At 41.2% G+C, this 13,615-nt stretch overlaps 2 protein-coding genes across 6 annotated transcripts in view; one reads left to right on the top strand and one right to left on the bottom strand.

Annotated features, from left to right (window-relative positions):
* The first annotated feature begins 1,756 nt into the window (after positions 1–1,756).
* LOC102779096 (EF-hand and coiled-coil domain-containing protein 1) lies at positions 1,757–7,280 on the top strand. 5 transcript variants are annotated; one of them, XM_087841253.1, is made up of 9 exons: positions 1,757–2,401; positions 3,624–4,065; positions 4,169–4,303; positions 4,648–4,718; positions 5,000–5,156; positions 6,009–6,090; positions 6,450–6,563; positions 7,016–7,085; positions 7,199–7,280. In XM_087841253.1, the coding sequence occupies exons 1-9, from the start codon at positions 1,780–1,782 to the stop codon at positions 7,213–7,215; spliced, it is 1,710 nt and encodes a 569-aa protein (XP_087697379.1). In that variant the 5' UTR covers positions 1,757–1,779; the 3' UTR covers positions 7,216–7,280. The 5 variants fall into 5 exon arrangements, with proteins under 5 accessions (XP_087697379.1, XP_087697378.1, XP_087697377.1 ...); XM_087841252.1 differs by having other exon boundaries at positions 7,167–7,274; XM_087841251.1 differs by having other exon boundaries at positions 1,757–2,386; positions 5,015–5,156; positions 7,016–7,274.
* A 1,732-nt stretch (positions 7,281–9,012) lies between these two features.
* Positions 9,013–13,615, bottom strand: part of slc41a1 (solute carrier family 41 member 1) — a 28,675-nt gene continuing 24,072 nt past the window's right edge. Inside the window, exon 11 of the mRNA XM_006800186.3 lies at positions 9,013–13,483. Within this exon, the coding sequence (XP_006800249.1) occupies positions 13,298–13,483 (186 nt within the window). The 3' untranslated portion in view covers positions 9,013–13,297. The remainder of the gene's footprint in view (positions 13,484–13,615) is intronic.

The raw sequence follows: 13,615 nt of genomic DNA, 5'->3' as shown, positions 1-13,615 counted from the left end.
GTCTGGGCGTGATGATTCATTTAGAAATATCCTTCTTTAAGTATCCGAGTATTCTTCATTCCTGTTATGCATAAAAGGTATTTGCGTTCACGAGTCTCAATCCTCTCCTGCAAAGTCAACAACACTCATTTCTGTTGACTTTCACTTTAACAGTATACTTATTTACTGTCTTGTTGAGAGTTAGAGAATAGATTAAAATCACTGTTATGTCTGAAAGCCAAAGGTAGAGATGAGGTGACAGCCAAAATGCAGGACGCTTTCGCATTGCTTTGCTAAGCGGCTGAAAAAAGTTTCAGTTAAAAGCGGCTCATAATGTTCTCGCTTGGTCACATTGCCAGATTGTGTGTGAAACATGAAATGCACTCCAGTACAGCCCAACCTTTAGTGGTAAACCATAAGCAAAAATGTCTGTTATAAAAGTACCACAACTTGGCATTATGAGTTTCCTAATTAAAGATGCTATGGCAGGCCTGTTATGTTAGATTGCATAACATGGCAAATGTGTCTCTACACCAGTGACTCCAGAATATCTATGTAAGGATTAAATGTACTGAGAACATGACAACAGCTTCCATCCTGAATGGATCATATTGTTTGAAGAGGTAAAAGGGGAAGGGCTTCTGTTGAGTCAATAAAATGTCCACAAACACAAAGTCGGCTCCACCAGAAGTCTTTTAACACAGCTTTATCGGTGTCTGTGTCGAGCAGCAAAGAGTACGGAGTACAACGTATGCTGAAATAATGTCTGTCTGACTGTGCTTGCATGGAAACGCACTGCGTTTGTCTTTGCTTTAATTGCTGCTTTGTGTAAACAGCAACATTTATTGGGAAAAGCCTTCAGAGCCAAACAGGACATCTTTAGATGAGTCTTTGTGAGTAACTAACCAAACACAGAACTCAGTGACCACAGCTGAGAAGCTTTTTTGCTTTTCTGACTGATAAACTTCCTAAATGTCAAACGCATTAATGTTGGTTTACAAATTGTTTTGGCACTAGTTCTGAAGAACTGATTTCTTCTCTGTGTGCCATGTAAGTGCAGCAGAGGAGTGTGATTAATGTGGAATCTGTGCTTTGTGGTGCAGTCATGCCCAGGTAAGTAAACTCAAGAAGCCCTCTTTGTTTTGGCTGTCAGGTGGGTGATAAGTGGTGAGGTCAGGGTGTGGGAAGATATTTCCGGTTGACGTTGCTCCGCTTCCCAGAAACAAATTCACTTTTGACTTCTAAAGGAAGGTGTGTTTGTGAGATCAGTGGACAGAAGATCCAAAAGGAGTCAGGTTACTCGTCTTTAACAGGCAGCCCAGTGAGCCCGATGCAGAAGAGAAACCCGCCATGACTCATTCTGGACGCGTTGTTGTCACAAAATACCCTGCAGATCACAATTTAACTGAGAAACGTGCAACAGATTCATATATGGAAATCTTTTGCTCTTTGTTGAGATTTCTTCTACCTGACATTTGATCCACTTTCATGACAGGCATCAAACACCCGGAATGCTTCGCCGTAAGCGGTTAAAAACACGTATTAATGCACTCACACGCACACTCATGCGGTCACAGTATGCACACAGAAGGGTGGAGCCCTCCCTTAGTACTTTTTCCCCTTACCGGCGGGGATCAGATCTTGACTTGATGCGTCGCTGTGAGGAATGTAAAGTGAGGGTTTTCAGGGAAATGCGCAGGAGCACACCAACCCGTAAATCGTCTTAGCCTCACTCGTTTTTAGATCTCATCCAGTGCTAATTTCTCCAGTCTGCTTCCGTTTGATAACATCTTTTAATTTATGTGCACTTCACCGGCCATGCAGCGCGTACAGCCCTCACCGCGTGCAGCGCGTAAAAGCGAGTGGCTCCGGAGCGCCCTGGCACACCACCACTGCTCCGATCCTGGAGTGGAGAACGAAATCGTTGTCTTGGCCACTGGAATAGACCAATATCTGCAAGAAGTCTTCCACCACCTGGCCTTCCCCAGCCGGGACGATACTGTGTCGGCGAAAGATTTCACTGCGCTCTGTGCCGTTCTGGGACTGAACAGAGCTGAGGCAGGAAAGAAAACTGCGACCGTAAAGGAAACAGCGGGAGCTGGAGAACGAGAAGAGGAAGATGAAGAGTTTAGAGATATATGCTCCGAGCTTCCCAGCCAGCTCTCTTTCAAAGAATTTCACTCACGGCTCTGTGGGTATTTCCGTGTGCGCAGTGCGCGTAGAGGTACCGGGGAGTGTGCCTTGCGTCTGCCCGTTAGCGAGGATACAGAGCTGGTAGAGAAACAGATCCGGCTTCGGTGGCCGCGAGTTAGGCGGAGAAAGTGTGTCAGTTTTGATCTGACAAAGGACCAGAATGGATCAGTCAACACATCTGTGAAAGGTCGGATCTCAGAGCATCGTGAACCAGGTACTGGAGAAGGAGGTCTGTCTTATTTGTGCATTTTAATACCCCCGTAGATCGATGATGGAAGCTAGAACATTTCAAATCCCTGTTTGGCGGCAGGCAAACTGGGCTTTTGGGCACAAGCGTTTTAAAATTGTTATCTTTTTATATGTTTTCCTAAAGAAAGTTTAATTTGCAGCTTCATTCAGGGTTTCCTCCACTGATCTTAATTGTCACCTTGCACACAAAAACTCTGTAACATTATTACAACGTTCATATTATAAATCAGGCTTTAGTTAGCGTAGGAGACATGGTTTATAGTTTCATGTTCTGTAATAAGTAATCTGAGGTACTGGCTCCACAAGACAGAAGAATGTCATCACTGTTGTAGATAAGAAAAAAGTATTTATCCATTGTGATGTTTTTTTCTCTTTATGTTTTTGATAAAGTTTTGGAACATTCAACTTCTTTGTGTCTCAAACTGTTATAAAATGAAATTATGAGAGAAGTTTAGATTCGATTAGATGAAACTTTATTAATCCCTCTGGTGGGTTTCTCCGGGAAATTCAGTAGTAGTTTAGTAGAACTGTCATCCACTTATCGGCATATAAAACATGACAAGCAGCTCAAACTAGATGCTGAGTATCAAAAAGAATGAAGAGAATCTGTCTTAATAGTTATCATGTTTATCTTTATTTAAAATCTTCTACATATTTAGCGTTTTTGCCAGACAGGCATAGTGGAGTAAATAATAATCCTCTCTAATGAAAAGAAATATGCAGCAGAATAAAATGAAAATACACACATTTCACTTTTAAAGTTCACCTATAAAGGTTATTAATGTAAAACTGTGGATATATTATTATGCACATATTAGTAAAAATCTTGCACTACATATATTATGTGTTACCTCAGTGTAAAAGAGTCCCACTTAGATTATCAGTAATGTGCTGATAACAAGGATATTAGTACGTTACTGTTTTTCCTCTTTTTCACATTGTGTTACTTCACATTGTTTTACTGTCACACTACACTGTTGTATTGTCTTACAGTAGACTATTGGCAGAACCGTAAGGCTGCAAACTCTCATTTAGCTTTTCCTTTCTGTCTTCTTTTTTAAATGAACAGTTTTCTACAGTTTTACATAAACAAACTAAATGTAACATTAAGTACATTAGGTTCATTTTATGGAATCAGTGAAGAAATCAGTGATTGCACACTTAAGATTTCACTTCACATGTTCCTCTTTCTTCGTCTCCAGATGAGGTGGCAGCTCTAAGGGAGCTGGTGGAGGACCTCCGCTCAGCGCTGCAGGGGAGCGATGCCCGCTGCCTGGCCCTGGAGGTGGCGCTCCGACAGGAGAGGAGCAGCACCCTCCCTTCTGCATCCTGCTACAACCCTACGGTTTCAAAGCCTAAGACTTCCATCACATTTATCCAGGGAAAACTAGTTCCAACTCAAAGAATTAAAGGACAGTTAAGCAGTGCTGCAGGAGACTCAGCAAGGAGAGTGGCAAGGAAACGAGATATCAGAGACCCACTTCTAAGGGAGCTGAAGCTGATCCGCTCCTCACGTGATGGGCAGCTGGAGGAGGCCATCAGATTCAATAAGCATCTGGAGGAGGAGCTGCAGTGGGCGTACCAGGAGGTGCGCAAGTTGCAGGGGGTGGAGGCTGCACTGAGGAAGGAGAACACTCAGATCAGGTTGGAGTTACTATTCATCAGTGGAAGGTTTTTAAAAGCTTGCTGGATGATATTTGAGTGGATGTAGGAGACTAGTGAGATGATCTTTGGTGATCTCCATCAGGAAGCGGGCAGAGGAGGCCAGGGAGGCTCTGAGCTCGGGGCTGCAGCAGGTTCGGCTGATCCAGGAGCAGGCCCGGTCTGTGCCCCAACTCCAGTCCAGGATCACCCAGCTTGAGACTGAGCTGCACAGATACAGGTACCACGTGTGGTCATGAGCAGGTGAAGGAATTCAGTACATGGGTGTGTTTGTGCATCTATTTACACATCATTTGCTTGTGATTTGAAACTTGATGCCACAGGGTGCCCAGGTTAAGCTGCGCACAAGTTTGTGTCTAGGAGACCTTACGTAACCCCTAGAAAATAACATTTAATAAGCAACTTAACTTAGTTATGCAAAACCTGAGCATAGCAATAAAATGTACAGTTCTGATTATTATGGTACACGCATCACTTAGTTATTGCTATGCTATTAAATTTGAAATGTAATTGGTAAAAAACAAAACAAAAAAAACATCGGCCTCTGCTTTTTACCACCCTCAGAACCAGCTGTACGTGTGTCCTCAGCCCTGCAAGTCAACAGAACCAGCCTGAAGACAGTTACAGCAAAACAGGTGAGTAACTGAAGAACACAGATCAGTATGAGAGTGTTAGTGTGGTCTTATTGAGGCTCCAGTTACACAGGCCTAGAGACTGCTCAGTAACTCTATGGAAATCACTGGTCGCTATGGAAAAGTATGTATTCTGTAATTGTGGGAGGTTGTTTGCTGTCGCTAGGTGAAACTGGTCACAAAGAAACCAAAACCTTATTCCTTTAACAGTTGCCACAGAAGAGAAACCGTCAGTGTTCTGCAGTCTTGGGCCCTAAGCTGTCTTTGATGACTGAAATATGCAGTTGCTCTGTCTGCAGATGCTGAGTGTCTGCAGAGGGCAGTGGAGGGAAGAGCTGCATCTGATGAAGAGGAGGAGGACAGTAGGATGAGAGAGGAAGAACAGCGCTGCCTGATGGAGGTGAAGAGGCACGTTGGACGAATGCACGGCTGTAGCAAAGGGTTAGCTAACATCTTGTGTTCATACTTGGCATTTTCTCTAATGTTAATCTGACAATTTGATAGCAAAAATAAAATACAGCTGGATTTCTCACATCTGTTCTACTGTTGAAGAATTCAAAAAACAGTTTTCACGACACAAAAATGATTGGTTTATGTTTAGGGTTAAGCAACCGAAGTCACCAAAGATGTTTACTTTTGACTTTGCACCAATAAGCTCAAACACATATCTTAACATTCACTCTCTACACAGACAACACTAATGGTAAATGGACTGGTTCACACAAGCACTTTTTTCTATGCAAGTGCTTTTTATCGAACATTCACACACATTCATGCTCTGATGGATGCATCGGAGAGCAACTTGGGGGCAGTAACTTGCCAAAAGATAGTTAACATGCAGACTGGAGCAGATAGGGATTGAACCACAAACATTCCCATAAGTAGGTGAGCTGCTCCTCCACAGCCTGTTTCTTTGGCTGGATTAAACTTTGGATATCTCCGTGTGGCGTGCATTGGGTCCTTAAAAAACTAAGAAAACTGGAGAAGTAGAGGGCAAACGAAGAGGTGGGAAGCCTACAAACCTACAGCAGATGAACAGTCTCTGAACATATTCTTGAGGAATAGGAAAAAATCCATCCATGTTTGCATCTGGTCCTTCAGCTCATCCATCTGCTTTTTGCTGAAGCATCTCCAGTGGTCTAAGTGGTAGGGTGGGTTTCAAGAAGTTTTTTAAGGAAGAGAAAGAGGGAGAAAAGGCTGAAGTATGCCAGGTTACACAAGAACTGGACTGAAAATTATTGTAAACAAGTTTTATTAAATGATGAATCAAAATTGAAAATGTGAAATGTTCAGTTTCAGCAGCACTTCTAAAGACAACAGGGGGCACTTCTGTCGACCAAACCAAGAGCGGCCGCAGGGAGGCTTTAAACAAGCGGTGAGGAAAAGATGCTCTTGCTTTTTGTCAGTTTGACATATAAAGTGTCAGAAATGTATTAACAAAAGATCGTCTTTCCCACCATTTTTTCTTATAAATCATAATTTTTTACATTTGTGTTTCTAGATTTTTTTTATTTATTTTTTTTGCCATAAATACACTTTAATGTTGGAGAATATCTTCCTATCAATATAAGTCTTGAATGTCCAGATGCCCAGTGCTGCTCATAGAGGATCCTCTGACTCTGAGGTCTTTAGCTTATAAAAAAAATGCACCTGGAAGCACTGAGCTTTTTTTGTTTTTAAACCCACCCAGTTTGAACAGGATTGTAATGGGCGCTTGTATTTCGTGTTCACTAGAGTCCTGAGGAAGAGGAGGAGAGGAAACAAGAGGAAAATGCGAAAACACGTCTGTCTTTGTTGGAGGGCAAACTCACTGATTCACTCACATTGCTGCTGCAGCTACGCAACAAGGTATTCGTGCATTGTTACACCTCATCAGCGCCATCTAGTGGTTTCTCCATTTCATTTTCTGTTGCCTACCCAGGTCATTTCTATGTGTATTTGTGATGCGTTAAAAAGCCTCTGCTGACAGAGGTGCTGCTCATAAAAATGTATATAATAGTTTATATATAAATATTATATTCACTGTGTAATTAAGTTCATTTGAAGTAGGATTTTGGACCTCATATATAACATTACTACGCTTCCACCCCAACAAAATGAGCCTGTCATTAACTCGTGTTTATTCTGTTTAAAATTACACACAAAAAAATCAGGAATCTATGATTACTTAACATTTAAGTGATTCAGACCCGGGTGTAATCAATGTGCCAGTATACTGTGCTAAGCACTGGTATGACATCATGCTGTTTTGGCTTAGCAGTAGTCTTACAATGAGTGAAAACGTTTGTTTTTTCTTCTAGAACATGTCCAGCAGGGGTCTGGGGAAGATGGTGATGGATACTTTGGATGTGTGCAGCAGGGGTGGAGCTGGTGCGTCTGCTCTGAGCTATCCAGTTTTATCCAAATGCTCTTATTTCTTCATTTTTGTTCATTTCTTTACTTTTTCAATAGCTTTTATTCCCCTTTCTCCGGGACCGTCCCAGATCCTGCAGGTCGCTGATTCTCTCTCCGTCCACTGATCCACAACTGCTCAAAGATGGAGGAGAAAGGATGACGGAGGAGGAGAGACAGAGAGAAACTCCTGCTTCTACCCTCAGGATATCAAACTAGCAGTGTCAACCCACTGCTTATCTCCTGCTGAGTCAGCTGTAACACATGTGCTGTATTGCATGATTAGCTTGTTTGCACCATGTAATTTTTTAAAGTATTTAATAACGAAATAATTTATGTAATTTAGTCTGCTAGTGTTTGATTTTGCATCTGTTTAGGTCGAATGGATATTTTTTTTACTGGACTTTTCTTCCATTTCTGTGAAGATAGAAATTCCAAGGCCATCTAATCTGAAACACACTCAAGCTGAAAAGAAACTCAAGAGACTCTTCAAAGAGACCAGTTCATCCAGCTTTTATTTACTAGTATAGCAAACGTCTACTAGACACATGTTTGGTGGAATATACTGTACTTCAGTGATTCTTGTATAATTATTGTCTCATTAAGTTGTGTCAAAATATATCCAAATACCTTTATTTTTTGAAAAGCAAATGTTTTCCAGGTTTCATTCTAATCAGATAATACTGAAAATCCCCATTAATCTGCACTGCTATCCTTGTGTCTCTTCTAATGTATCCGCTTTGAGTCTAAGCTTCCTTTGGATGATTTGAGGATAGTCAGAGAATATCAGGTCATATCTCAGGTTGTGTCAGCACACACGAGGTGTTATTCAAAGAACATCCCTCTATTTGGCAGCATTCATTCACCGTTTATGTCTGATCAGCCTCCTCATATGTGCTGCTAGGAAGTACCATCATCACGTGATGCCATGCGTCATTGTTCAGATGTTTTAGGCAGCGGCTGGACAGAAATAATGCTTGAAGTTATGGCTAAAGAGTTTATCCACCAACAGACTTCCAGATGTTTTAAATGCTGCTTGCCAAACTACCAGAGAGCTGTCAGGCAGCCTCTTACCTCACGGTAAAGGTCAAAGCAATGTAGTGCAGCTGAGATGGCATGTTCTCCGGACACTGCAGAGAACTTCTGTCTGTTAGAGTCATCTTAACTCTCTGTGGTCACTTCCCTTCTTGCTTAATTACGTTTCAGGCAAAGCGCGAGTACTGTTGGTTTAAACACAATTACTGTTCACAATTATTGATGAACTGTGCTTCCTGGGACACTGAAAGCTTTAGAAACATTTGAGAGCCTGGTCTGATGTGGGATTTGTCACAGTTTTATGGATAGCACCTGCAGACATCATTGGCCTTTATGGCTTAGGTTTTGTAAATTCTTCTTCTTCTATATAAAAGAGCTTCTTTCTACACTCTCCAGTCAGTCCAGTTCTAATAACAGATCAAGAGTAATTATAGCACCACAATTTAGATCACTGCAGCAAAGAGTCTAAATGTTTTTGTTAAGGAGAGCTGTGTAACATTATCATTGTAGGCAGTGCAGTTTGGATTAATGTGAAAAAATGTCAGTTTTAGCCGTTTCAAATCAAATGTCTGCAAAGATTGGAGAGATGTAGGAGGTCTGAATACCTCCTGAAGCAAGTATAAAAAAAATGCATGTTCCTTGATGGCTAATTAACTGTACTAAATGATATGCTGCAATATTAATAACTGCTAAAAATGTAAAGATACACATCAGTGTGTAAAAGAAAATTATGCAATTTAAATAGATCTTTGGCCAAGTTTAGCAACCATTATATTTACAATGAATTGGGCAAAAGCACATGTACACACACACACACACACACACACACACACACACACACACACACACACACACACACAGGGATGGTATGAAATAATATAGTTTATTTATTTTCAGCAATTTACAAAGTCCTGCAGGAAGAAAGCCTTCCTCCTGCCTCACAGAGGGAGGCTTTTACAAAAGGAACACACAGAGAACACAAAGACCTCAGACCCAGTAAGACTGTACATGTGTTTAAAATAATTTTGACATTAAGAGTCAAAAGCTGATATTTAAAGTCAGCGATGGCAGTCTGGGGGTCAGCGTGGTTCCCTGTGAGTTCAGGGGTTCAACGATTCGAAGCACTGAGGTTAACAAGGCAGCAGGTGGGTGGGTGGGTTTTAAAGGCTGGATATGTAAGATAGAGGGAAGGATACATCTGGATTCATAAGAAGACAAAGAACCAGAAAACTCTGTGTTTTCTTTAGGTGTGTTGGACTCTTTATTTCTAATCCCAGACTTCCCAGATGCCGTGTAAAGCAACTTGCTGGGGGGTCAACCAGCTTCCGAACTGAACAAGAACTGATCTCCACTGCAGCGTCATATAAAATCATTATTACATTACACATAATCAACATATTGTACAGTTGTTTTTTTGTTTTTGTTTTTTAAAATCAGAGCTAAATAAACCTAGTTCCTGATTAGTTATTCTGAATAGAGCTTGGCTCTGATTGGTTAAGGCCATTCTATGTCTCATAAGTATGCTTTCCCTGTGCGAGATAGGGCGTGTGAGGTGTGTAAGGACAGGTATTAGGCACTGTGCTAGTCATTAGCCTCACTGCAATTCTATCGCAGAGAGTGCAAAAAAGCTCTACTGGCCTTCAGCAAAGAATAGAACGAAGACATGGTGACCATGATACTGAGCCAAAATTAAAAATAAACAACCTTATATATAGAATAAATATAGTATGTACAATTTGCTTTGTGTGCTTCTAAAAATAAATAAAGCATTACATGCCCCATTTTTGAAGTATTCACAACTTTCCATTGACGTCGAGGCAGAATGCTGGCACCTGGTCAGTAAGAGAGTGGAGGGGTGGAGGGGTGCAACTCTTACAAGTTAAACACTGTAGAAAAGCAGACAAAACCAATGATGTCACTCCAGCTGTGGATGTGAATCCAGAGGACACACACAGGAGATGTACAGGTAGGAGAATCCCTGCAGTGCCCTCTGGAGGCGGTTTTGCAGATTACAGTACAATGTTGCATTTGACCAGCTTGGAGACAGTGTTTACAGTGGTTGTTTGATCAAATTCATGACAAAAAACAATAATAATGAAGCGTTAAGAAGAAAGGAGGCAAAGAATTAAAGGAAAACAAAGAAAAAAAATCACAATTTTAACATAATTGACACTTTAAAAAACATCATGAGATCAAAGATTTTAAACAGATAAAATAATCAAGTTTTGCACATTCACACCATGTTCCCTGCACATGCATTCTGCTGGCCCCCTTTGGAAACAGTTAAGTCAAGCATCACATGCAGGTTTCTCCTGGACTGACACCGGCACTCGATACAGTCTGTCAACATGGCTCACCACTTGCCGTTTCATTCTCCTCCTCACCTGCGAGCCCTTGAATACAGAGTTAGCTGATGGCAGATCAGTTGTGTGGATGTGGGGCACACGCTAAAGTTATCTCATTATGTCAATGACGATTAAAATGTGGTTAAATAGTATTCAGTTACTCCTATGAAACACTTTCCTCCCTTATTATCAGACATCATTTCAAAAACAAAAGGGAAAATACACACTTTGGCATAACTGGGGAAAAGTAACAACTAATAATGAATTCTGCCTCAGTGCTCAATCACACCAAGCACTAGAATGGTAACATTAGTCTGTACTCGAGAAAAAAAAGGTGGAAGAGTTTGGCATTTTGCAAACCAATGCAGTCAAATCAAAAGAAACAGAGCTACTATGTTACAAAGGAGTTAGTCAGTGCAAATATACTGTTTACAAGGCTGGAGAAACCTGCAGTCGCCGTTGATCTGAAAACACTACGTCCAGATCAACAGAATCAACGTTCTGGGATTTGTTAAAAAGCAGTTTCCTATTGACAATGTGATTTCACACCCAAATCCTATATTTGTAGGAAAGCTACAAACTATATTCACTTTCATAAAACAGCTTCTGCTTTGTGACTCTGTCCTATATACTGTGTCTTTCCATCTTTTTCTGTCACTTATTACTGACATAGGAAGCTTTTGAGAGTCTGAAAGAATCTCAACTTTCTTTCTTTTAAACTAAGCTAACAATTGCTAACTGACAGCTTAGATAGCTTAGTGAACTGTTAGCATCATGACAATAAGTTAATTAATTAACTTAATTAATTAACTTATTGTAGTGTTAAACTACAACGACAAAACTTTTTTTGTCTTGAATTACTCTTTTTTTTCTCGGGGGGTATTAACCTAACTTAGCATGTATTTCAATGGAAGGACAAAACCAGGTCTCCTGGTGAAATCTGCCCAAGAACAAGGAGCACAGGAAACTCCACAATGGCCGTATCCGTGTACAAAACCAGTTCTACTGTTACTATTCTATACTACAGAAATCTCCAAACCACATTTTTATTCAGCATTTTATAGTAGCAGAGGGTTATTGCTGGTTAGTGAGCTATGACTCTATGTGGGTCAAGGGTTAGAACTCAAATTTGCTGCATCTGATTATTGCAATTCTGCAGGAGATTTAACTGCTACATGTGGGACTTCACTGTGTAGTCTCACCGGGTTTTCAGGCAGAAGAATTTAGAATTACGAAGAATTTGGACAATTATGTTGACATTTGCATGAATCTGAATTGCCTCAAATTCTTTCCCATATCCTCCTATGACCTGACGCAGTTCCTTGAGCTGTCCCTTAATTCACTACTCTAACGTGGCCTAATTGCTCTGTGGGAACCAAACATTTAGTACGGCCAAATATCCACACAAAATATCTGCCATCATTACCTTTCATCTGGTGCCAGACTGAATACGAGTCAGCATAACCTGGCGGCCTGGCTAAGACAACTTAACACACTTTCAGACTCTGTCCCAACTCTGCAGGCTTGTTCCAGTGCACTACAGCGTGTTGAGCCTCTTGTCACTTACTGAAAGCCTGGCTTGGGAAACACCGCAACAAACGTTTTGTTTGTTCAGTAGAAAGTTGGCAGATGCTTACATACAGGGGCACTGGTGCTGTTCTCACCTGGAACCGCTCAGGGTGCAGTTCGACCTTTGCTGACTTCTTGGCACCACAAGTGGAGCTCCAGATTGATACACTCCTGACTGACAGTCACACAGCCATTACACACATATTTATTTTTTCTAAAGTGTATTTGCTTGTTTTTTCTGTGAATAAGGATGTTTTATGAGCACAGTTGGCCAACGATGGAAGCAGTGTAACCTGTAACCTGCTAAATAAACTAATTATGTGATTTCCAACACATCATGTTAAAACTAAGAGACGAGTCCATTGTTATAGTGACTGTCTGAAGTGCTGGACTCCCCTCAGGTCTGGTACTCTTTATTTTAAATGCCAGAAATGGGCGTGAACAGCTACGGAAAACAAAGCCTCACATCTTCATTTTCACACTCTGACTCAAATGAAGCCGTCCACCCATGGAAACAATGTTAAAAAGGGATTTAGCTAGTTGGTGGTCCAGTCTCCGATAGTGAAACCCCCTAAAACAGCTCCCTACTAGGAGGACAGTCCTATAGGTTCTAGTAAATCAGATTTTCCATTAGATCTCATATAATTATCATTCTATATACGTGAAGTAGCACTTGGTGATTATGCATTCTAGGCTTGTTTGGATGTTTTTTCTTTTTGCTGTCTTTTTTCTGTCAAGGTTTCAAGTGTTAAATGTTTTTAAAAACAAGACGGCGAATGTTCCCATTGAAAATAATGAGGACTGGCCGTGCACATAGAACAAATATCCATTCATATATCAGCTATCAAATGCATCTTTTTGAACAATAACAATCATTGTCAATGGTATGATAACATAAGTGGAAGGACTCATTTATTAAGTAAAATAACGGTGGAGTAATGAATCCGTCACAAGTGGGGTTTTGTTGCGTGGTTGAGGTGAAGACATTCCATTTTCTCTAAGGTGGATTTCTGGGCTGCTGCTGAGCAACAGTGTCCTGATATCCCGAAGATGAAATGCTACGTGCACTACGTGCAGCGTCAGTCAGAGCCTGACAGGAGTTTAGCCCTTTCGTTGTAGAAGTCCAGTTTCAGTGTTCAGGCAATGCGAGTGATGTTCGTCACTGCTCGAGCGTGCAAGGATACAGTAAGGATTTAAGTTGTTTTTATGTGTGTGTGTGTGAGCGTGTATCTGTGCATGCATTCAGTTGCCCAAGTTACTGTCTCTGTCCCCGATGAACCAGCGCAAGTGGAAGCACAGGGCTAGGAAGCCAGTCCCCAGCAGGTCACCCAGGGCGGTCAGGTACGGGATGGAAAAGTTGTCAGGGTCCATGCCCCGACCCCACATCCAGTGGACCATCCAGTCTGCCAGGTAGAGGAGGATCATGACCTGAAGAAAGCATAGCCAAATTTAGTGAACAATGAGTTTTATATAATATTCGTATGTCATAATCAAGACGCAAGCATCAATATTTTGGAATTCCTCAACTTCTCAACGACACAATGTTGTAAAAATGATGTA

The sequence above is a fragment of the Neolamprologus brichardi genome, chromosome 5, assembly GCF_056152115.1.
Source record: "Neolamprologus brichardi isolate AB-2024 chromosome 5, ASM5615211v1, whole genome shotgun sequence".
In the NCBI taxonomy this organism is placed as follows: domain Eukaryota; kingdom Metazoa; phylum Chordata; class Actinopteri; order Cichliformes; family Cichlidae; genus Neolamprologus; species Neolamprologus brichardi.
Note: the sequence above shows the minus strand (reverse complement) of the source record. Positions and strands in the feature narration are given on the sequence as shown.

Coding starts and splice junctions, on each gene's coding strand:
- LOC102779096 (XM_087841249.1), top strand. CDS start 1,780: ATGTGCACTTCACCGGCCATGCAGCGCGTACAGCCCTCACCGCGTGCA. Junction 4,719..4,999: donor AGACAGTTACAGCAAAACAG/GTGAGTAACTGA, acceptor TGAAATATGCAG/TTGCTCTGTCTGCAGATGCT. Junction 6,091..6,449: donor AGGGAGGCTTTAAACAAGCG/GTGAGGAAAAGA, acceptor CGTGTTCACTAG/AGTCCTGAGGAAGAGGAGGA.